This window comes from Setaria italica, chromosome II (genome assembly GCF_000263155.2).
Source record: "Setaria italica strain Yugu1 chromosome II, Setaria_italica_v2.0, whole genome shotgun sequence".
Taxonomy (NCBI): domain Eukaryota; kingdom Viridiplantae; phylum Streptophyta; class Magnoliopsida; order Poales; family Poaceae; genus Setaria; species Setaria italica.
The window spans coordinates 40,779,288-40,800,050 of NC_028451.1; the positions used below are offsets into that span (position 1 = coordinate 40,779,288).

The following is a 20,763-nucleotide window of genomic DNA, read 5'->3' on the forward strand; positions in this document are numbered from 1 at the left end:
TATCCATCCATATCCACATTTATTTCGAATACAAATAAGAATTCGGATAATAATAAAAAGGAATTCAAACATATCCATTTAAACTACCACATTAAAAATATTAAAAGCGAATCGGACACAGATATATCATGTTTTAACGGATACTTATAGTGCACTACTGTGTTACTCTCGCGACGACAAGAACAGTTTACAATAAGACTAACCGCAACAATACTCCAATAAATCATCCTCTAAAAGAATATTCCAATAGTCCTGTAAAAAATTTGACCCCCTTAAATTACTCTATCCTGCAACAGTAACCTCTATTTCATCCTCCATCCGCCGCTATTGTGGCCTTTGCCTCGCCGCGCTCGCTGCCACCGCCGCCCGCGTCGTCGACCTGCTGCTCCTCTGCACCTACGCGCGCTCGCACCTCCCTTGCATCTGCGCGCGCACGCACCTCCCCTGCCTCCACGCCTTCCACGCGGCCCTCCGCACGCGCACGTCGCTGCGGCCGCCACGCACGCACCTCCCCTGCCTCCACGCCTTCCACGCGGCCAGGCATGCGCACGTTGCCACCGTCGCCGCCCCGCGTTCTTGGCCTGCTCCTTGCAGCTGTGCGCGCCCCTTCTGCTGCATGAGGTTACAAAGGTAGCTGCTGACTCGGATTTGTTCTTCTTTATAAAATGGTCCATTGTCTGAACTCTTAACTCTGAACTCTGCTTGTCGATTCAGTGCTGGAGACAAATCTGGTCAATCTTGTGCACCATGAATCTCCCCCGCCAATCTGTGCGGCTGTACATTGCTTCAGTACTTGATTGTACATTGCTTCAGTACTTGATTGCAGAGGATAAGTCGAATTATGAGTTGCTTTATGACGACGATGAAGAGATGGACACTATGGTGGCAACCATTGATGCAAAGAGCTCCTTCCACCGCTCAACACATGTGAGACGACTTGTCCCCAGAGACCATGCTAATGGAGAGGCAAGGATCATACGCCATTACTTTGCTGACAACCCTATGTACACCCCTGGACAATTTCGTAGAAGGTATAGAACATGGCATATCAAATTTTTGTCTTTCTGTCAATATGTGTCTATTGCTTACATTTTCAAACTTGCAGGTTCCGTATGAAGCGTCACGTGTTCATCCGCATTCTTAATACAGTTAAGTCTGTGGATAGATACTTCCAGCAACGTGAGAATTGTACTGGGTTGTTAGGATTGAGTGCTTTGCAGAAGGTGGTAGCCGCAATTCGCATACTTGCGTATGGTTTGCCAGCAGACGCCGTTGATGAGTATGTGCAAATTGGCAAGTCAACTGCTCATGAGGCTCTTTACCATTTCTGCAGTGCTGTTATAGTTGCCTTTGGGAAGGAATACATCCGTTCTCCAACCCCTGTCGATGTGGCTCATCTACTGCAAGTGGGTGAGAATCATGGTTTCCCAGGTATGCTTGGTAGCATAGATTGTATGCATTGGGAGTGGCGGAACTGCCCTACTGCTTGGAAGGGCATGTTCACCCGTCCATGATCTTGGAGGCTGTAGTATCTCATGATCTATGGATATGGCATGCCTACTTTGGCCTTCCAGGCAGCTGCAACGATATCAACGTACTGCAAAGGTCACCTATTTTCTCAGCATATATCCGAGGAGAGACACCTCTTGTTCAGTTCACTGTTAATGGGCGGACATATGACATATATCCTTTTGACAGGGAGCGTCTTTCTGATATTATGACCGCTTGTATTATAATGCATAATATGATTGTGGAGGATGAGAAGTCTAAGGCCATCAATACCAACTTCGACAACATTAGCACCCCAGCAACTCCATGAAGGGAAAATCAAGAACGGGAAGCATTTGTAGCAGCACATCATAAGTTGCGTGACCAAGCTCTCCATCTTCAGCTTCAAAAGGATCTTATTGAGCACAACTGGATGCGATATGATTCAACCTAGATTTTATTGTTGTTCAATTTGTGCCATCAGAATGTAAAATAATTTTTTTTCGTATCAGTCATATTGATTGTATTTGAGAATTGAGGCCTTATTCTATTTAAGTGAAAAAGAATCCTTGAGAATTGAGACCTTATTCTGTGTAATTTGAGAATTTGAGAATTGAAACTGAATGTTGTTTCCGTGCAGCTCCACAATAGGCAACATCAAACTAGCAGATCCCTGAACAAACCAGCTGTTTCTCCGAATGACATATACAAGTGGCTAGTTATTCATCCAAAGAAAACAAATCAGATTACCCCTACAAAATTCCAGTGTTCTCTCCTTGATGAACCTAATAATATTGTTGCACCCTCAAACAACAAAGTTTCATCTCATTCTCCAATATTATTACATAAGAACCTGACAGTTTTCACCAACAGTTTCACAATAAGAATCTAACAACACTACATAATTACATAAACACAGACAGATGCATCACTGACTCAGACCATGACGTTGGGACTGCAACTTCAGAATGATCTCTTCTTGTAAAGCTTGATAGTAAAGACGTTGCATGGGTTGACATTGATCAAGGTTAATGGCCAGAATGCGCTCGTCCTCTTCCTTCTCCTTCTTTTCAGGCTCCATCTTAAGCCGTTGCTTATCCATAGCTAACCTTTCTCTCTCTAGCTCCAACATCATCTTGCGATGTTCGTGAGCCTCCTCTACCTTCACTTTCTCTAGAGTAACAATTTCATCAAGCTAGGCCTTTCACTCAACCTCTGATTCCTTGAATAATTCAATCTTTTGAACTGAGAGGTCATGCATCTTGGACACATACTCAGATGACGCAGCAGCAGCTTTCTTCTTAGCCGCTTTTGCTGCATCCTTGCCCATGGGTCATTTTCCTGTCGAGCTAGCTGGTGAGGAATCATCAGGATCAAGATCCAAAATGTTGCGTTGTTCACTGGTGAGGACATTTTCCCTGGAAGCACTATTTTGAGGGGTGTCCATTTTTCTTTTGAGCTCCATCCATTTGGGCTCATCCTTCAAGATTTGCCAACAGTGCATGAGGGTGAAATTATATTTTTCTATGGCTACAAAATCAGCAGCAGCAGCCACAGACTTATCTGTATCCAACATGCCACTAGGATTGGAGCGAATCATCTCAGCCATGTATCCAGAGAATTTGCTCACTTCGGCCTTGATGTGATCCCAACGACTCGTAATTGATTTCTGTGTCCTCTCTGGATAGGTGTTGCATTTTGAGTTGTATCTGTTGACCACACGAACCCAAAAGGATTCCCTCGTCTGGCCGGTGTTGATGATAGGATCGCAGCTGATCTCCAGCCAAGATTTGCAAAGCATATTATCTTCATATGCTGAGAAGTTGGTCTGCTTGTTCCTAGTTGCCGCCACCTTGCGCCGTCCAGGGGGTGGGGTAGCAGAGGTACTCATGGAAGAATCAGAATATCCTCCACAACCAACACTCTGTGCTGCATCAACAAGATCTTCTCCAGAAATACCAACTGATGCATCGTTGAAGGTATTAATATAATCATCCATCCTACATTTTTGCAAAGAAACATGCATTCAAGATATATAGTGAGACAGCAGCTGAATAAAAAAATAATATGCACATAAACAAGTATTGCAGGGATGAATTAGTGTATATATAAAACAAGTACAGTCTAGTTGGATGTACAGTAAAGGGTCCATGGAATTATAGCTTGATCAAAAAGAACCATTAGTATAGAGAATACATTAGGTGTACAAGTATACGTAGTTCTATTAGTTCTCTTCTTTCATGATGCAGGAATTTTCTTGTAGTTTCTGCAGAGAACTACAAGAATGTTAAAACTGACTGCACATATACTTGAAAGATTTGGTTTTACCTTTGTCAGGCATTTACCAAATAGATTCAAGCCAAACCCACTATGAAACTATGGCTCTCGTAGCTGAGATAGGACAACAAAGCACTATGAAACAAATTTGGATTAACAGTCGAATTGAGGAACAGTGTGGTGTGGGAAAAATTTTACCTTGAGGTGGCTGGGTACGTGGATCCCACGCTCTCCAGGTTCACCGCTGCAGCCACGGACGCAGAGGATTCTGCGACGATGGCTCGTGAGCTGGCAACAGATGTGGATCGTGCGGCGAGGACTCAGGCACGAGCGCCGGCAGCGGATCGAGCAGCGAGAGCTCGGGCGATGGCGCCGGCAGCGGATCGTGCGGCGAAGGCTCGGGTGACGGAGCCGGCAGCGGATCGCGTGGTGAGGACTTGGGCGACGTCGACGGCGCCGGGGAGGCAGCGGACACGAGTTTGGCGGAGGTTCGGCCACCCCCGAGATTTGGCGGAGGTCCGGCCACCCCTGGAAGATGGCGGCTGCTTTACCGGATGCCGCTGCAGTCGGTCCAAGCGGAGGAATCCCCTATTTTACAGGTTCAGGATGGTGTAGAGGGTATTGTTGCACTTAGTCTGACATGGATATGCTTCCTGAGTCCAGACCGTGCACAAATAAATTAAATAGAATATATCTGCTACAACAAGGACAACCATAGCTTTCAGCGACAGTGCTGGAACTGGGTCACCGCTCCTGCATAGAAATGTTCATTTCAGCCCGATGTTCGTTTCTCAGCTGATTACCAGAGCCAACAAATTAAGCAAGTAATAGGGAGAAATGTTGACCTTCATAAAAAAAACTTACAAAATCAAGGCCAAACTATCAACCAGTATCGATTTGACTAGGTACATGTATGTACAAGTATATTGGTGGAGCGTAGAGTACAGAGAGCTTATTTTACGACAGTGTTAGCGATCGCTACTGATCCGTAGACAGTGGCAGTCTACCGGTCTATGTGGTGACGTGCCAGCATCTTCTGAATTGAACGTCTTTGCCAATTTCTTCTTTTCTTAAAAAAAATGAGCTCAAGTTGCGTTCAGCAGACGACGGCATGGGACAGTGACTTGTTTGTTTTGTCTAACTACAAATGGCCAGTGAAAATTAAGCAACAAAATCAGTGATCAACCATAATACCAAGTGGAGAGCATGAGTTGATGCCTGGTGGTTTCTGTTTTTTTATTTAAAAAATCATTGCTCTCTGAGGTTAAAAAAACCATGCATAATCAGTACTGTAAGTTTGGTAGAGAGAAGGAAAACAAATTAAAAATAGTTAGTTTGATAGTTCGGAGATTTTACATTCCCTTTTCAATTGTAGCTAGCTATCAGTTGTTTTAGGTTCTTAACACGATCAGATTTTGTGTGACATACCAAACATGATTCAACTTTGAACGCGCATTTTTCTTTTTAGTTATTGAAAGATAGATCTTCTACCATTTTGTTTATCAAGTTGGCCGTCCTACATGTAGAAACTGAATGGTTCCATGCACGTGTGGAATTATTGGAGCGCTAGCTGGAAATAAACGAGTAGGGCGGCGGAGCCTACTACTGCCAAACTTCATAGACCGTGTTGTCAGGTGCCACACCCTGGTGGTAACGGTACCAGCATTCGGCGTGTGATCACGACCTCCCAAAGATTTCTTCGGCCTAGGGTGGCGAGACAACGATACGATAGCAACTGCAGTAAACCAGAAATGGGACCGCGTCTACTGAATTCTGTCTGAAACCGATCTTGCCGCGAGTGCTGTGCTCTTTATTCGTAGGAAAATTGTACCGTGCTCTTTATTCTCTTGCAAAATTGTCGTGTACTTACTGATTAAAAGCATTGCCAGGGTTTGATCAATTTAAAAGCATTGCATGGATGAACAAATCAGCCGACTTGTGCCAACAGTAACTTTCACTTTAGGCATGCATGCTCAAGTAGAACACAACTAAAGGGTTTATTTACACAATCCTCAAAAAAAAATAAAAAAATTAAGAGTTTATAAGTTTAGTTCCATGTACTACACTAGTTTAGCGTGCAACTCATCTGTCCACTTTTATTAATTTGACTTGTAATTGTTAGCAAAACCTTCTCACATTTTCTCGGTTAGTTGATGATTACCAGAGCCCAACAAGCAGCTAACAATAAAAAGGCCAGCTGGCTAGAAATATTGTCAGCAGAATCAAAACTATCAAATTCCAAATCAAGACAAAAATATTGGACCATATCGATTCTTTACTACATAATGTAGCAGCAGATCAGTAGCTTAATTTATGAGAACACTAATGATCTCATCCGTAGACAATTGCACGGTCTACCTGGTAACGTGCTTGGACCATTTTTTTATCTTCAAGAAAATAAAAGAATAAGCTAGCTCCCAATTCGTCTACACGTGTTCAGTAATACTGCAAGCTAGCGGACTCCCATGGCCTGCTAACAAATGAAGTTGTTGCATTGCTAGGTGGCGTATGGGACAGGGACATGCTTGTGCTTGTCTAACTGCAAATGATCACTCAATTAAGCAAAGTTATTAGTAATCAACCAATACTAAGTGGAGAGCATGATTTCAGATGACAGGGAGTTCTTACAAAGAAAATCATTGCCCTCTCAAGTTAAAAGAAACCGCATAACCAGAAGTTAGGTAGAGAGAATAAGAAAAAGAAGAATTAAATTAGAATGATTTAGTTTGATATATAGGTGGTGGTTCAGATTTTGTGCAACATAGAATATGCCAACAAGTGCATCTGCAGTCTATAAAATAAAAGGCCACAACCGCCGGCTATAATTATAGCTGCGTGCAATGTTTTTGTAACATCCATGTACCGATATACTCAGATATCATATTCTTAAGGTTGATGCACTTTTTCATAAATCAGCTGAGCATGCTGGAGTGAGTGTGAGTTTAACGGGGTCCATATATTTCGCTTGTTGTTCAAGTTTGCCCTCTTTTTTAAAATAAAAAAATAAAGACAAGGTTGCCATTTCTTGATGGAAAATTGCATGGAAATGGAGGTTTTGTGCTCAAAGTGCTCTGGAAACATTTTCATTTGGTTCATCCCGGGAAATTCAAGTGCTCTGTAAACAACAAATTAAAAACCAAACTAAATGTCTATTTAGAAACTAGATAAAAGATTCAAATGTACATGGGAAGTCAAGTTTAAGACAAATCAGACTTGTCCAAAGGGATGCACCTTTTTTGCTTGACTCGCATAAACCCTAACCCATCCACATGCCAAAGATGACAATGCTGCTGCTGCGGCTTTTGTGGGCAGGTTAGCTGAAACAGCCTGCACTACGTGATGCTTCCCCGAGTTTGTACCTCCACGTGGTGCGGTTGACACGGCGAGATGCATAGCTGGAACAACCTCAACAGTTGACACACTAAGTGTAGAAGATGTAGAAGACATGCATGGAGCATGGTGCCATCTGTTTCATTTGCTTTTCCCCTTTTCTGTTTGGGAGCTAAACAGCAGTCAAATCGTTGTCCCAATCTGCAACACTAAGGGGCTGTTTGGATATGAGGTGCTAAACTTTAACAGTGTCACATCGGATGTTCGGATGCTAATTAGGAGGACTAAACATGATCTAATTATAAAACTAATTGCAGAACCTTGTGCTAATTCGCGAGACGAATCTATTAAGCCTAATTAATCCATCATTAGCAAATGGTTACTGTAGCACCACATTGTCAAATCATGGACTAATTAGGCTTAATAGATTCGTCTTGCGAATTATACTCCATCTATGCAATTAGTTTTGTAATTAGTTTATATTTAGTACTCCTAATTAGCATCCAAACATCCGATGTGACAGGTGTTAAACTTTAACAGGGTGTTTCCAAACACCCCCTAAAGTAGGAACAGAGTGATGCCACAACATACACGGCCAAGAGTGGCTATGCCCAAGCATCTCTAAGGAACTCTTTGGAACATATCCATTGGGTGCGAAACAAACTGTCGGCAAACAAGCTGCTCTAGCATGCAGGGCAACGCGCAATTTGTCTATGTTGGCGGCTCCCGACCCCAAGCACTGTTGACCATCCTTGGCCCCCCGGACATGCCCCATCCACCGTTGTTGTTCTTCCGTATCAGATCGATGGCGTAGGAAACGGCTATCATACTCAGAAGTCAGAAGAAACACATGGATTCTCTCAAATTCTATGAGATAGTGAATCATTGTTCCATGTGTAAAATGCGTTCGCTACAAAACAAGCAGGGTGGGGGTGTACTGCCAAGTGCCACGTAACCGTGCTGTCACGTCGAGTACCATTTCACGTGGTCCATCAGGCCATGCCGGCCAGATTTTCGACGAATGGGGGCAAGAACATGGTCGCAACTGTACGGAAACAAGGAAAGGGACCACATATGTGAAAGCGATGTTTAGGTGAGATTATTATTTCACTGGAGGAAAGATTTCTCTTTTTTTTTCCCCAGATAGTTGCATTGCGTCAACTCGTACTGCACTGAAGCCGTTTTTCTTGGAACAACAGGCAGTTGATGAGCTTGAGACCAACCCAGAAAAACGATAGGTTCCTTCGACAATGTAAAAGAAATGGTGACATAATTTTCAAACAACAAAATGACAACACAGATGGCAGCTATCTTGCATACGGTTTGCATGATGATTTGGAGTCTGGCAAGGTTGCTGGCTTGTTGCCATCTATCTCAGCACGTACATACAACTGCTATAAAAAATTTATAGGCATCGCATGGCTCATACGAAGTACTCAAAATCAGGTGACACCTTCCAATAAGCCTGATTGCATTCATTTCCCAGATCATCTAAGCATCCACGACTTCCAAGCACTAGTACATATTCAGAATTCAAATGATGCATCTGTAGGGTTACTTCTGTATCACTTCCCATTGGAATGATGATCGAGTCCATATCAGCCAAGCAAAATGATTACCCAAAAAGGAAAAAAAAAGAGGCTCCGTTCTGGTGGGCGGGCAGCTAAAGCAAATGGATCACTTGCATAAGCTTAACAAAATGAACTTCCTATCTAGAACGAAGTATATCCATCAAAAAGGTTTCGATCCAGAGGACCCCAGAATAAACAGCTGATGGAAAAATCATGTTATTTGTATTGCTGAGTGAATGATAGGTATCCACTGATCTGCTGTTTACCAATCTTCACATGAAACACCGATGTACCATGGCAGTTCATCGTGCGGGCTTCTTTGGGCTGGGACTGGGGGTTGGAGGCAGCAGGGTTGTGAATTTGAAGTTTCCAGAGAACATAACATCTTTGTCTGGAGTTCAAATATCCCGAAGAGAAGTATAAGGTGAGTTTATTATATTCAAGAAGAAAATGGTTTATGCTGTTCAATGTGAGAGTTGCAGAAACCTCACCAGTCAATGATAGACAAGTTGCCTCCCTTCGTGTGTATCTTGCCAATGCCTGAGAATTAATAGACCAAGTAGTTTTAGATTTGTGAAAGATGACTATGCTTTGATAGGGTAGTTGTCTCCATCAGGAAAAGAGCTTGCCTGGACCGCAGGGGCAGCAGCCGCATCCATAGCCTCTGAACCTTCCTCAGCATAAATATTCCTAACATTCAATACACGTACACATGGCACATAATGTCAGAAGACTTCTACTGGGAAAGAAAGACAGCAACACAACTATGATATAGCTGGCATGGTAGCTCTTACAGAAAAGAAATCGATTTTCTATTTTAAAAAGAAATTTAACACATTCCCAAATTCAATCAAAATATCAAATTCCCTGGTAGCAAAACAAAGAAATTTAGCATTTGACACATCTACTCGTATAAATTGCTTATTGTAGAATCCATAAAAGTGCTGGAATCAAGAACGATAACTGCGACAGAATTACCAGAACAGTTTGCTATTTCATTCACTTTAGAAATATGAAGTAACAACTCCATGGAGGAGAGCTGTTTGGAAGTACTGGTCCACACAGCATGATTCTTACAGCATCAGTGTTATAATCAGAGTCAATTGATATATGCCATGTGTGAACCAAAAATGAAGGAAATCATGCTCATAGGTATGCCCTTGGAAGTAAATTGCTACTTGGGTTGTTAGGTAGAGACTCGCATAATTACCTCCAGATGACATTTACAAGATCATCCTGACGAGCCTCAGGGCTTATCGCAGCATCGTACTTCACAATGTTTCCGTAGAATATTTTCTCTAGTTCTTTCATCCATTTTATCAAGAGCAAGTTAACCTGTAGGTGCATTGGCATGTTACAAATCAGCTTCCACAAGAGGAAGAATGCACAAAAAGTTGAAGAGTCATCTTGTAGAGAGATAGAGAGATGAGAAACACCACACACCCCAATGAGAACATGCTATACATATCTAATGCACCTGATCATTCAAGAGAACTGAAGTATGATTGAATACTAGGACGCAGTGCTTTTAGCATTAGGAGTATTGGCCCTGATTAGAAGGGGACGGACAGTACTAAAAACATGAGAAAGTACCGCACTTCTGTTCTTGGTTTTGTACATGAAATCTTTTACATTGAGCAAATTAATGCTAACAAGTTGCTACCAGTTGAGCATTTCAGTACAGTATGTAACTATAAGTGATTACTGTTCCCGTCTCCTATGCCATCATATCCCAAAGCAAAAACAAGGGTAGCATATGTTGAAATCTAAAACATAAAGAACAGCAGGACTGCTTCAACTGTACAATATCCAAATGTTGGTATTCGATTGTATGAATAATATGACCCCTCCTCCCCCACAAATCCAATATTCAAGAAATATCAAACTCCTAACAGAAAGCTTCTAAGTACCACTTAGACCAGAGGTGTGGGAGGATGTGGTAAAGTATATTTAACAATCAACAGATAGCTCATAACAGATTAAGAATCAAGATGATACAGTGCATAAAATTAAACCATATGCATCAGTTTCTATAACAAAATAGCCAAACAGTTTACCCCAGCTTTTGAAACTCTGAGCTCCACATCATGGTTGTAAATTTCATAGATGTACTGTCCAAATTTAACACCATCCTTCCCTTCTTCCTTCAAACGGCGTAGAACAAGCCACATATGGAGAACAAGCAATGAAAATGTTGTTTTAAATGTTTTCTCCAACTGAAAAACTGCACAGGTACATAAAAGATATTTATTTCTCAATATATCATGATCATAAATCAGTTAATTAAAACTCAATCATCATGATACCAATTTCTGCCTGAACAAAGATCACTCATCCTCTGGTTTGTTAAATTAAACAAGTTAAGAATTTGAGTGCACTGTTCTCATTCAACTTACACTACACCTAACAGCAACTTGTAGCAGATATAGCAGATTGGGGACAATAGCATTTTTCTATGAAAAAAACAAAATTGTGTACAAGTAGCAACTGCATATCATGGACTGGTGCCCTCCACCAAAGCTACTAGTTTTTCAGAGGAACAGCTAGTTAACTTCTGCCAAACAGAAAGGATGCACAATTAGGCATCTATATATGAACCAACTTCAACATACCAGGAATTCAGGATCAAGTTCTTATTGCTAAACTAATGTACATCTGATATTTATATTTAACCGCCGGCATAATCTTCTTACAAATAATTAACAGACTGTATATTTTAGTATTAACAAATCAGAACAAAAGACTGAGACACAAACACCAATTGCAAAAAAGGTAAGGCGTGTAGTAAGAAACAAACAAACAAAATAGCTGAAAAGCAGGAAGATTTACCATCATAAATAGCAGGCGCATCAACTTGAGAAGTAATTCGATCATAAACAACATTTGCTCCTCTAAGTGCCTTGCTTTGCTTACTGTAGAACAACAACAGTGTGAGCATGAAACGCTTGATGCCTTCATACTGTGGATCTGCTGCTCTAAGAGGGGAGTCAGGTGGTAACGCTAATGAACAGGGCTTGGACAGGAACATAGAATTCAGTCTGACCTGCGAAAGAGAAAAGAAGTCCATTAAGCCACAAGCAGAGAAGTTAAACATATTGCTAATCAAAACTTCATATCCTTGTCAAAGGGAGTAATAAGTAGCAATGACAAACACGATGATGTATACAGAGTAATAACTTGTTGGACTCAATATCCTATTGTTGTGATCTCTCAGCGAACATGCATCTTACACACCATAAGCTTCAAAAATATGTCACCTGCCTATGCCTATTTCTGTAAGTCATTGAACAATCTAATGACGGCAATGTGGAATTGTGCAATACAGTTGTCCTCAAACCAAGAAAATGGAAGCAACACAACATCTAAACAACCGGAACAAGGGCAATGCAGAACCACAGCACTGCCATTTTGCATACTTTGATCCAATAAACAGAGTGCAAGCTTCATCTAGGAGCATTGAAGGATGCAAAACGAGCACCCCGCACAGTCCTTTCAATACACAGAACACCACCAATTTGTGCTATTAACCAAGTTCCAGAACAGCAAATCACATGTAACAGATAAACACTGCAGGAGTTCTCATTTGTATCAAAAGCCAACCTTCCCTACATGAACAGGCCAACAGAAACAGGTGATCCGGTTGCTACTTACGTGGATACGCAACAACCGCGGCCTAAAATGCGCGACCTGAAATACTTCCATCCCCAAATCCTAATAGCTACTCACAACAATGAACTAACACTAACCATCCAGATCACACGGTCACACGGAGACCCCAACTGGCGTGCACGAGATGGGAGCGCGGCAGTACCTCGGGCCTCGGCCCGGCGGAAGCTGGGGCGGCTGCGCCGGAGCTGCGTGATGTGGCCGTGGAGGTGGAGGTGGCGGCGGCGGCGGACTTGGCGAAGGTTCTCGCGAGGGTTTGGAGAGGCGGCGGGAGCGGAGGCAGCGAGGGAGCCTTCGAGCAGGCCCTGGAGAGGACGCGTGACTCCGCCGCGGAGTTGCGGGACGCGGCGGCGGCGGAGATGCGGCATGCGGCCGTGTGCCACCGTGACATGGTCTCCTTCCGCTCGCGCTTCGAAAGCCGCTCGGGACGACGGGGTCTCGGCGGCTGCGGAGGCGGGCGGAGCAGGAGGAGATGGGCACGCGCCGCGGGGTCCACCGGCAGATGCGACGCGGCGCGCTTGACTCACTGGCACGTGGGCCCTCCCCGCGTCTCGTCCGCAACCTCAGCCTGCGGCTGGGCGCGGTCCACCTCGTCCCGTGCGCCGAGCCCCCCGCAGCTGGAACGGAACGGAACGGACTGGCTGGTGGATGCCGTCCCAGTCTCTCGGCTCCCTCGCACTGGAGGCGAGCCCAAAACCCAAGCCCAAACCCGCCGATCAGCTTATCCCCTTCCGCAGGACACGACGAGCTGCGGAGCAGGAGGGAGAAGCCAGAGGCGAAGCGCACCATTTGGGGGAGGAGATGGAGCTGATGCCCTCCTCCAGCTCCGTGCTCTCCTCCTGCAACCGTGAGCCTTCCTCCTCATCCTTGCTGGCGAGATTGCTTTGCATATCTTGTTCGTTCCTCCGTTTTCAGGCACCGCTCCGGTTCTGAAATGGAATTCTGGCTTGCGATTGTCGCAGGGATGGTTGCTCTTGCTCCGTGCGGGAGGGTATTCGCGAGTGCGAAGCGGAAGGAGAAGGGAGTATTATGGTAAACCCTCGTTCAGCCATTGGAAATGATTTGCTGATGCCATGTGTGCCGCGCTGCTGCGCAGTTTCTCTTGGTTGATAGCATGCTTGTTTGATAAACGGAAAGTGTTTGTTCTTGTCACGTCTTCGTAGGATCGAGTGTTATGTTGTTCTTGACACATCGAGAGACTTGCACTGCACACTTTTTTTAATCAAGAATTAGAATGCTGTTACTGTGTCCAATGGTGTATTGAATGGAGATCCCTGCTGTGCAAAATCTCAGTATTTTGGGTGGTGAGAAGAAGGATGTGGCAGAGGTGAGGATCCAGAGGAGAACAGCCTTTTCCTTGCTGCTGGCTTCGCCGGTGCTGTCAGTAGCATTCTCGGCCTATGGGAAGAGTAAAAATATGAACCCTTACGATGAAAGGCGGCTGCTTCAGCAGAATAAGAAGATTCAGGAAGCTAACCGTGCCCCTGAAGATTTCCCAAACTTCATCAGAGAAGGTGAGCGTCATATTCCTCATCGTGGTTTACAAGTTATGGGCCATAGGCTATGTTATATTCTACATAGTCTGTTGTTTACCATCGCCGTTTCTTTCATATGCCATTTGTAACTCACTTACTTGATTGGATGTAATTATATTTTTTGATGATGGATCAATGTAATTCTAGAAAAACTAAAAGTATGGAGCAGTGGATTTTTCACTACGAAACAAAGTTTGTGATCATGTAGAACTTCATTCTCATACCTATTGGCTGTTGCTAATTGATTTATGAGTCATAAGAGAATTTAGGAATATCATACTGTCCAAGATTATATGATTTTGTAATTTACGCTGTCACCTTTGGTATTCCCTTTTTTTTATCTTTCAGTAAATGAATAACGTGAAAAATAACATGAAGACTATATCTGTACCACTATCTTGTTGTCTGAATATTGTTAAAAGGATAGGCACAATTACTTTTGGTCGGGATAACAGTGCAACATAATTTTCGTTAGCAAGGACATCATTCTTTGACAAAACTAATGAATTTGTAAGTACAAATCAAATTTGTTGTAGGCTTGTAAAAGCACACGGGACATTTGACTCTGGAAAACTTAATGATGGTATTTTTTTTCGTTCTCTTAAGTATCACGTACTGATGTTTACTTGTAGGAATGGTAGTGTAATACAATGCCTTTAGTGACTTGGTTCGGACATTGATATGTCTGAGAACAACCTTCATTTAATGAACCCTGCACTATCCAGAACAAATGGGTAAAAATTAACCATAGGGCAATGCAATGCATTTCAGGTTTTCAGGTCAAAGTAGTGACATCAGACAACTACATAACACGGGACTCTGGACTAATGTATGAGGACATTAAAGTTGGTACAGGCAACTCTCCAAAGGATGGTCAGCAGGTTCTTCCTCCAAAGCGGCTAATTTATTTTCTTCTGTTCAATGCCTATTTATGCATGTGTGCTTTATCAATATAACCTTGGTGTTCTGGGATATTAATAAAATTGTTTATTTATCCATATGGTACATTTGAAGTTGCATGTCTATGTGCTAAAAAGATTGATTTGATTCACTGTCACTGTTTTGCTAGTTACTTTTTATGTTTGGTCTAGTTGGTTGTTTATCTAGTTTGCTTTCTAAGGATGATCTAAGTTATCCCATTTGGTGGAGCTATTAGAACTAAGTAAATCATTTTACATTGCTTCAAAACATGTTACTAATACGGTTCAGTTCTTTCAGTTTAAATTTCGCATACTTTCTTTTGCATGATACTGACTTCCTTCAGTTCAACTACAGATTATATTTCACTATGTGGGCTACAATGAAGCAGGACGAAGGATAGATAGCACCTATATTCAGGGTTCACCTGCAAAAATTCGGTTAGGGAATGGAACACTAGTTCCAGGAAAGTATTCACTGGCTCAATAGTTCTTTTTCCTTGGCCTCTGATGCAAATATCGCTATTCTTAGTGCTTTATGGGCTGCATTCGTAAAGCCAACTTGAAAATATTGCTCTGATAGTTTGTTGTGGTGTGGAGTTGTAACAGATCATAGCTCATTTTAGACATTGATACCTCAGGTTTTGAAGAAGGCATACGGGACATGAAACCAGGTGGTAAGAGGAGAATGATAATACCTCCAGAGCTTGGTCCTCCTGTAAGTTACTGTCTTTGTTTGCATAAAATAGTAGGCTTGAACTTATTTACTTCCTTTGTATAAGTATAGTTACTTTGTCCTTTTTATCCATGTACTTCATAGTGCATTAATAGTCTCTACCCTTTTCCTGATATAAATATCCATTTAACAATATATTATGTAAAAGATCATGTGTGAGTAAGATCTGGTGCCTAAACTGCTTGTGTAGAGACCAGAAATAAGAGGGATTTTTTAAGAATAAATTATCATTTACTCTAGTCTGTTTGATATATGTTGGCTGCATGTATGGATCGTTTTGGCATTTTGTTGTTAGTATTACTGTATTTTTTTCTTTTTTTCCCATGTCGAAACATTAGGGAAAGGACCTTGCTGAAAGGATAAGCAAAATGATACTTGTTAAAAATATTTTTACAGAAAAAGAAATGAAAAGTGGAAACAAGAAATAATTTGGAATTTCCAGACCATTGCGCCATGTCAGCCTCAACAAGAGGAGATTCCAGACACTAAAACAAGAACACTCTCCCCACCTAAACCTATTTGGAAAATGAACAGATGTGCGGACACCCCATTTTTTATTGTTCAAGCCATCTGTACTAAAAGAAATAGTTCCCTAAACTAAAGGACTTGGTTAAGTAAGCTGTCAGGACTTGGTGAAGTAAGCACTCATCTGTACCTGTTTAATACTTCAGATTGATCAGTATGTGTGGCTTTTATGTGGTAAAGTGGTAATTGATAGAAAGTACCAAAAATGAATGAGGAAATTAGTATCTGAAGAATTTTCTGTGCAACCTACCACATTGGCGTACAATGACTCCAAGAGAAGTTTCTCTCAGATTATATCGTTTTGAGACCTGTATTATCTCCATAAGTACAAACAGCAATAGCCATTATTAGCTGCCATCATGGTACACTGTTGCTGACATCTCCATTGCATCTGTTCAAGGTTGGGCCATCGACATTCTTCAGTGCGAAGCAGTTCGAGGTGTTCGACGTCGAGCTCCTGGCGGTGCAGGACTGCCAGCGGAGGACGATAGCCTTTTATTCTGACGTTGTGTGCAGCTGATCATCTGCTCATCGAGCCTCCACCAGGCAGCACATTTGCATCATGTTCCTGCCTCTTTGGCTGCTGACAGGATTTTGCTGCCGGTCTGGGTTGCCGTATAATTGTATAGCCAGCTGTTGTTACTGCGATAGTAAAGGTTACTGCTGATTATTGACGATGGTAGTGTAATAGCTCGTCAGTTTTGTCTTCAATATCATGATGATGGCATATGCGCGCATTTGGTGCGTCCCTTTAGAAGTTGGCATATGTGCCTTGATGTTGAAGTTGATCCTGCCTTGGCCCACACCACTTCATCTCCTCATTCATCAGTAAATCTAGTGAGTTTGCTGGCGATTTGTGTAAGTGCATCTTGAAGTTACTACCACCTACCAATAATGGAAATATTTTTGTTGAATTTAGTTGTTTTACTTAATAGCTCCGGAGGAATACTCTGATTTTGGGTCATCCCTTATTGAATTCCATGCAAGTTCCCGGGCTCCATTTCTGAATCTTCTTTTAGGGACGTCCATTTCTGAATCCTGGACTGGACGTGCGAAGTGATGTGGTACATTGCGCTTGGACGGCGTATGTCACTTCAGTCAGTGCTCCTCCACTCAGGTTCAGGTCAGGCGAGGTGCAAACTATACGCATGAGAATTGAGATATAATCTATGAGCGGGCATCAGATCCAGCGCAGCTCCTCTTTGGAAAAAGGGAGGCACGCAAGTCAGCACGAGCCGCTTTCCAAAGGGATGGATGGACCGTGGGCGCGTGAAAGCGAACGAGAAGGCCCTTGTCTCGTAGCGACCCGCCGTCGGCCGGCCGAGCCCACGACGCAGCTGTAGAGGCCCCGATCCGGGAGAGGGGCCCACACGTGCCGGATAGAGGGACAAAAGCGTCGCATCCGCAGCATCATATTCATATACCAGCACAGTACTACTACTGCGTATGCTTACCCTAGAATTTTTGTCAGATATGTTTTTTTTGTTTGCAAAACTCCTGCGTTATAATTCAGCTCTCTCCTTTCCTTTTTGCTCGATTACAAGGTGGCACACTCCACCATAGACTTTAGCTAGCTCGTCTTTGTGAAGAAAAGTCATTGTGCGTAAAGAGTAAAGCTAGAGGAACCGAACCCATTTTTACTCCGAATTGAGGGGCTGTTTGGATACGAGGTGCTAAACTTTAACAGTGTCACATCGGATGTTTGGATGCTAATTAGGAGAACTAAACATGAGCTAATTATAAAACTAATTGCAGAACCCTGTGCTAATTCGCGAGACGAATCTATTAAGCCTAATTAATCCATCATTAGCAATTGGTTACTGTAGCACCACATTGTCAAATCATGGACTAATTAGGCTTAATAGATTCGTCTCGTGAATTACACTCCATCTGTGCAATTAGTTTTGTAATTAGCCTATGTTTAATACTTCTAATTAGCATCCAAACATCCGATGTGACAGGTGTTAAATTTTAACACATGGTTGCCAAACAGGCCCTTAATTTTAGCTCTACATTTTTAACCTAAAATTTAGCTCTTGGGATCCAAATAGGTGGGAAAAAAAAAAAGCAAAGAGCTAAAGTTGCTAAAAACTTTAGCTCCCAAAGAGACTCTAAGATCTTGTTTGGCATGGCTCCAACTTCGGGTGGAGCTGCTCCACTCCAAAACTCCACGTGGAGCCAGCTCCACTTTAGAACTCCAGAAATAAAATGGGGTGTTTGTCTAGATGGGTGTTCTCAGCTCAAAAAAAAAGCTGATTTTAGTGTGGATTGCCATTGTTACCCTCCAATTCAGGCTCCACTTGTCATCCTCCCTATCCCATCCCTTTTTCTTCCCATAGATAGTTTTCGCACCGGATAGTTTTCACACTACGCGTATTTGGGAGGCGGCCGAGCGTGGATCTGGCGGTGGCAGCACGGGGAGCGTGCACAGAATCAACCGAGCATATTACTGAACCATCACGAACAAATTGAACTGATTACCTTATCCGAGAATGGGAAAACAAATAAAAAAAGCATCGCAGACAAAACAGAGTAACAAATCTGAAGAATTCGCGCATACTGGAGCTTCCCCTGCGGCTGTCGACGGGCGCGGACCGCACGCCGAGGAATGCGCCGTTAGTGAGGCCGCCCCCGGCCGGCGGCGTGACGAGCACCTACTGCAGGATCTTGGCCCCCAGAGCCACAAGGCTCCCGTCCTGGACCGCGATCCCGGCTACCACGGGCTGGAGAGCAGCATGCGTCCGCGGGAGGCAGCGACGGCGTCGCCGGGCCTCACGATAGAGATGGTTGGCGTGGGCGCCACGGCGTCGACCCCAGTGACACCGCTGGGGAGGACCACGCGTCCGCCGACGAGGATGACCTATTCCTCCGGGCCGTAGAACTCCTCCGCGACGTCGACCCGATCGTCGTCCGGTGGACCTCTCCGATGCGCCCAACGACCGGTGGGTGCCGACGCGGCCCCAAGCTCGCGGCGCTCTCCTGGGCAGCCACCTGCTGCGGCGGCACTGCCATCCCTGCGCGACAAGAGGCGAGAGAGGCGGGCGGCAAGGCGACGGGCGGCGGGGCTGGGCAACGACGGGCGGCGACGGGGCTTGGGCGGCGGGGCTGACGGCAGGAACATGCGGGTGGTGAAATGAGGTGCAGGTGGGGCTCGGGAGAAATAGATTGAAACGTTTTTTTTGTAACCAGTGGTATTGGTGGGAAATTACCCACCAACTCCACGAGGAGGTTCAAAAGAGGTTGTTTTGGAGCAGCAAAAGAGGTGCTCCAAAACTCCAGTTCCATTTGTACTACAGCTCCATGGAGTTGGCTGCTCCATGGAGTTTTGGAGTTAGGGTGTTTGGCTGGATTTTTTGGTGGAGTTGCTGGAGTTCCGGAGTGGAGCCATGCCAAACAGGCCCTAAAAGGGGCTAAAAGTGCTCCTCCCCACCATTTTCCACCCCCTGCTCCCCTTTCCTCTCTCTCCTCCGCCTCCCGCCCGCCGACACCCTCCCGTCCATCGCCGCCCGTCCCTGTCCTCCGGCCTTCCTCGCCGCCCGCCACCGTCGCCGCCCGCCGACCTCCCTCGCCGCCCGCCACCGTCGCCGCCCGCCGACCTCCCTCGCCGCCCGCCACCGTCGCCGCCCGCCCGCCCGTCACCGCCCGTCACCTCCCTCGCGTGGTGATCTGTCGGCGCCGGCCCCCGGATCTCGCTGCAGCGGGTAGCGGCGAGTCTGCGGGAGACCCCGGCCTCCGCCGCAGTCGCCGGCGATGACGATGATGGCACCACCGCCTCGCCTTCCGCCACCGCAACCGCGAGGCCCTCCGGCCCGGTCGGTGGAGGCGGGGGAGAAGTGGGGATGGTGCACCGCCGGGCGGTTGTGGCCGCGGCCACGTCGCCCCGCCCCCGCGAGAGACGCCAAAGACGCGAGACGCGAGGGACGCCAGAGACGCGAGAAGCGAGGAAGAAAATGGGGGCGAGCGAGCGAGATGACAAAGAAGCTGGAGAAGGTGCTCGGGCTTGGGGTCTGGGGGAGGTTGAGAGAAATGGGGCTAAGGGCAAATCAGTCTTTGTTTGTTGAAGGACTAAAATTTAGCCCATGGATCTAAACATATGGGCAGAACTAAAGTTTAGCCCATGAATTAGTGAACCAAACACCACCAAAGAAAGAAAGAAAGCTTGGATGCACTGGGACCCTCTCTTTATGCACTACTTACAGCATATATTCCGACGCACCATACCTTTTCAATTCTTTCTACGGGATTCTACATTCCCATGCTCCATCCACAGATGCTACTGGAGAGTCTCTGGAGTCTGAAAAATTGAACTCCAACAAAAGATTGCAGAGTCGATGAGTCGGTGAATACACCTACCGTACCAAGCAGGCTGCAGTGGCACTGATACAACAACAACAACTCGCGTAGGTTGAGGTGGGAAGATACGGATGCGATGGGTAACCATCGGTGCGGCAACAACGATATATATGGCCAACCGACAGGCTGGTGACGCAGATCCGCGTACGTGCAGACAGCGACCACATGGCCGCCACATCCGCTGATCGGTGGCGGTGGCTCATCACAGCCATGGCAGACCAGTCACGCTTAGGCAATGCCCTTTGATGAAACTCCATCAGCGGATTAGCTCGATTAATTAATCCTAGGCCAGTGATTAGTGGACCTAAGTCAATTGATTCTTCATAATCTTAATGCCAGTCATCAGTGGCAGCAGAATCTACATC

The 20,763-nt window shown here is 44.7% G+C and overlaps 4 protein-coding genes across 4 annotated transcripts; 2 read left to right on the plus strand and 2 right to left on the minus strand.

Moving 5' to 3' along the window:
- Positions 1-747: 747 nt before the first annotated feature.
- Positions 748-1,819, plus strand: LOC101773609. The gene is made up of 3 exons (XM_004959627.1): positions 748-1,031; positions 1,106-1,431; positions 1,575-1,819. Exons 1-3 carry the CDS (start codon positions 748-750, stop codon positions 1,817-1,819), a joined length of 855 nt encoding a protein of 284 aa, XP_004959684.1.
- Positions 1,820-2,821: 1,002 nt separating this feature from the next.
- Positions 2,822-3,487, minus strand: LOC101774017 (glutathione S-transferase T3-like). The gene has a single exon (XM_012843733.1). The coding sequence runs from the start codon at positions 3,485-3,487 to the stop codon at positions 2,822-2,824; it is 666 nt and encodes a 221-aa protein (XP_012699187.1).
- Positions 3,488-8,528: 5,041 nt separating this feature from the next.
- LOC101774935 (ubiquinol-cytochrome-c reductase complex assembly factor 1) lies at positions 8,529-12,848 on the minus strand. Its single transcript, XM_004957672.4, has 7 exons — positions 12,478-12,848; positions 11,496-11,709; positions 10,724-10,890; positions 9,877-10,001; positions 9,296-9,356; positions 9,158-9,206; positions 8,529-9,057 (listed from the first exon to the last, which is right to left on the minus strand). Exons 1-7 carry the CDS (start codon positions 12,721-12,723, stop codon positions 8,969-8,971), a joined length of 951 nt encoding a protein of 316 aa, XP_004957729.1. The 5' UTR covers positions 12,724-12,848; the 3' UTR covers positions 8,529-8,968.
- Positions 12,849-12,949: 101 nt separating this feature from the next.
- Positions 12,950-16,963, plus strand: LOC101775612 (peptidyl-prolyl cis-trans isomerase FKBP20-2, chloroplastic). Its single transcript, XM_004957673.4, has 7 exons — positions 12,950-13,179; positions 13,295-13,364; positions 13,626-13,846; positions 14,639-14,748; positions 15,143-15,251; positions 15,426-15,502; positions 16,446-16,963. Exons 1-7 carry the CDS (start codon positions 12,981-12,983, stop codon positions 16,563-16,565), a joined length of 906 nt encoding a protein of 301 aa, XP_004957730.3. The 5' UTR covers positions 12,950-12,980; the 3' UTR covers positions 16,566-16,963.
- Positions 16,964-20,763: the final 3,800 nt, after the last annotated feature.

Bases quoted from the DNA above. Each gene is read 5' to 3' on its own strand.
- LOC101773609 (XM_004959627.1), top strand. From the start codon at position 748: ATGAATCTCCCCCGCCAATCTGTGCGGCTGTACATTGCTTCAGTACTT. The intron at 1,032-1,105 runs GTATAGAACATG...TCAAACTTGCAG, and splicing joins CCTGGACAATTTCGTAGAAG to GTTCCGTATGAAGCGTCACG. The intron at 1,432-1,574 runs GTATGCTTGGTA...TTGGCCTTCCAG, and splicing joins TGAGAATCATGGTTTCCCAG to GCAGCTGCAACGATATCAAC.
- LOC101774017 (XM_012843733.1), bottom strand. From the start codon at position 3,487: ATGGATGATTATATTAATACCTTCAACGATGCATCAGTTGGTATTTCT.
- LOC101774935 (XM_004957672.4), bottom strand. From the start codon at position 12,723: ATGTCACGGTGGCACACGGCCGCATGCCGCATCTCCGCCGCCGCCGCG. The intron at 10,891-11,495 runs GTAAATCTTCCT...GTACCTGTGCAG, and splicing joins TGCGCCTGCTATTTATGATG to TTTTTCAGTTGGAGAAAACA. The intron at 9,357-9,876 runs GTAATTATGCGA...ATTGAATGTTAG, and splicing joins CTTGTAAATGTCATCTGGAG to GAATATTTATGCTGAGGAAG.
- LOC101775612 (XM_004957673.4), top strand. From the start codon at position 12,981: ATGCCGTCCCAGTCTCTCGGCTCCCTCGCACTGGAGGCGAGCCCAAAA. The intron at 13,847-14,638 runs GTGAGCGTCATA...AATGCATTTCAG, and splicing joins CCCAAACTTCATCAGAGAAG to GTTTTCAGGTCAAAGTAGTG. The intron at 14,749-15,142 runs GTTCTTCCTCCA...GTTCAACTACAG, and splicing joins CTCCAAAGGATGGTCAGCAG to ATTATATTTCACTATGTGGG.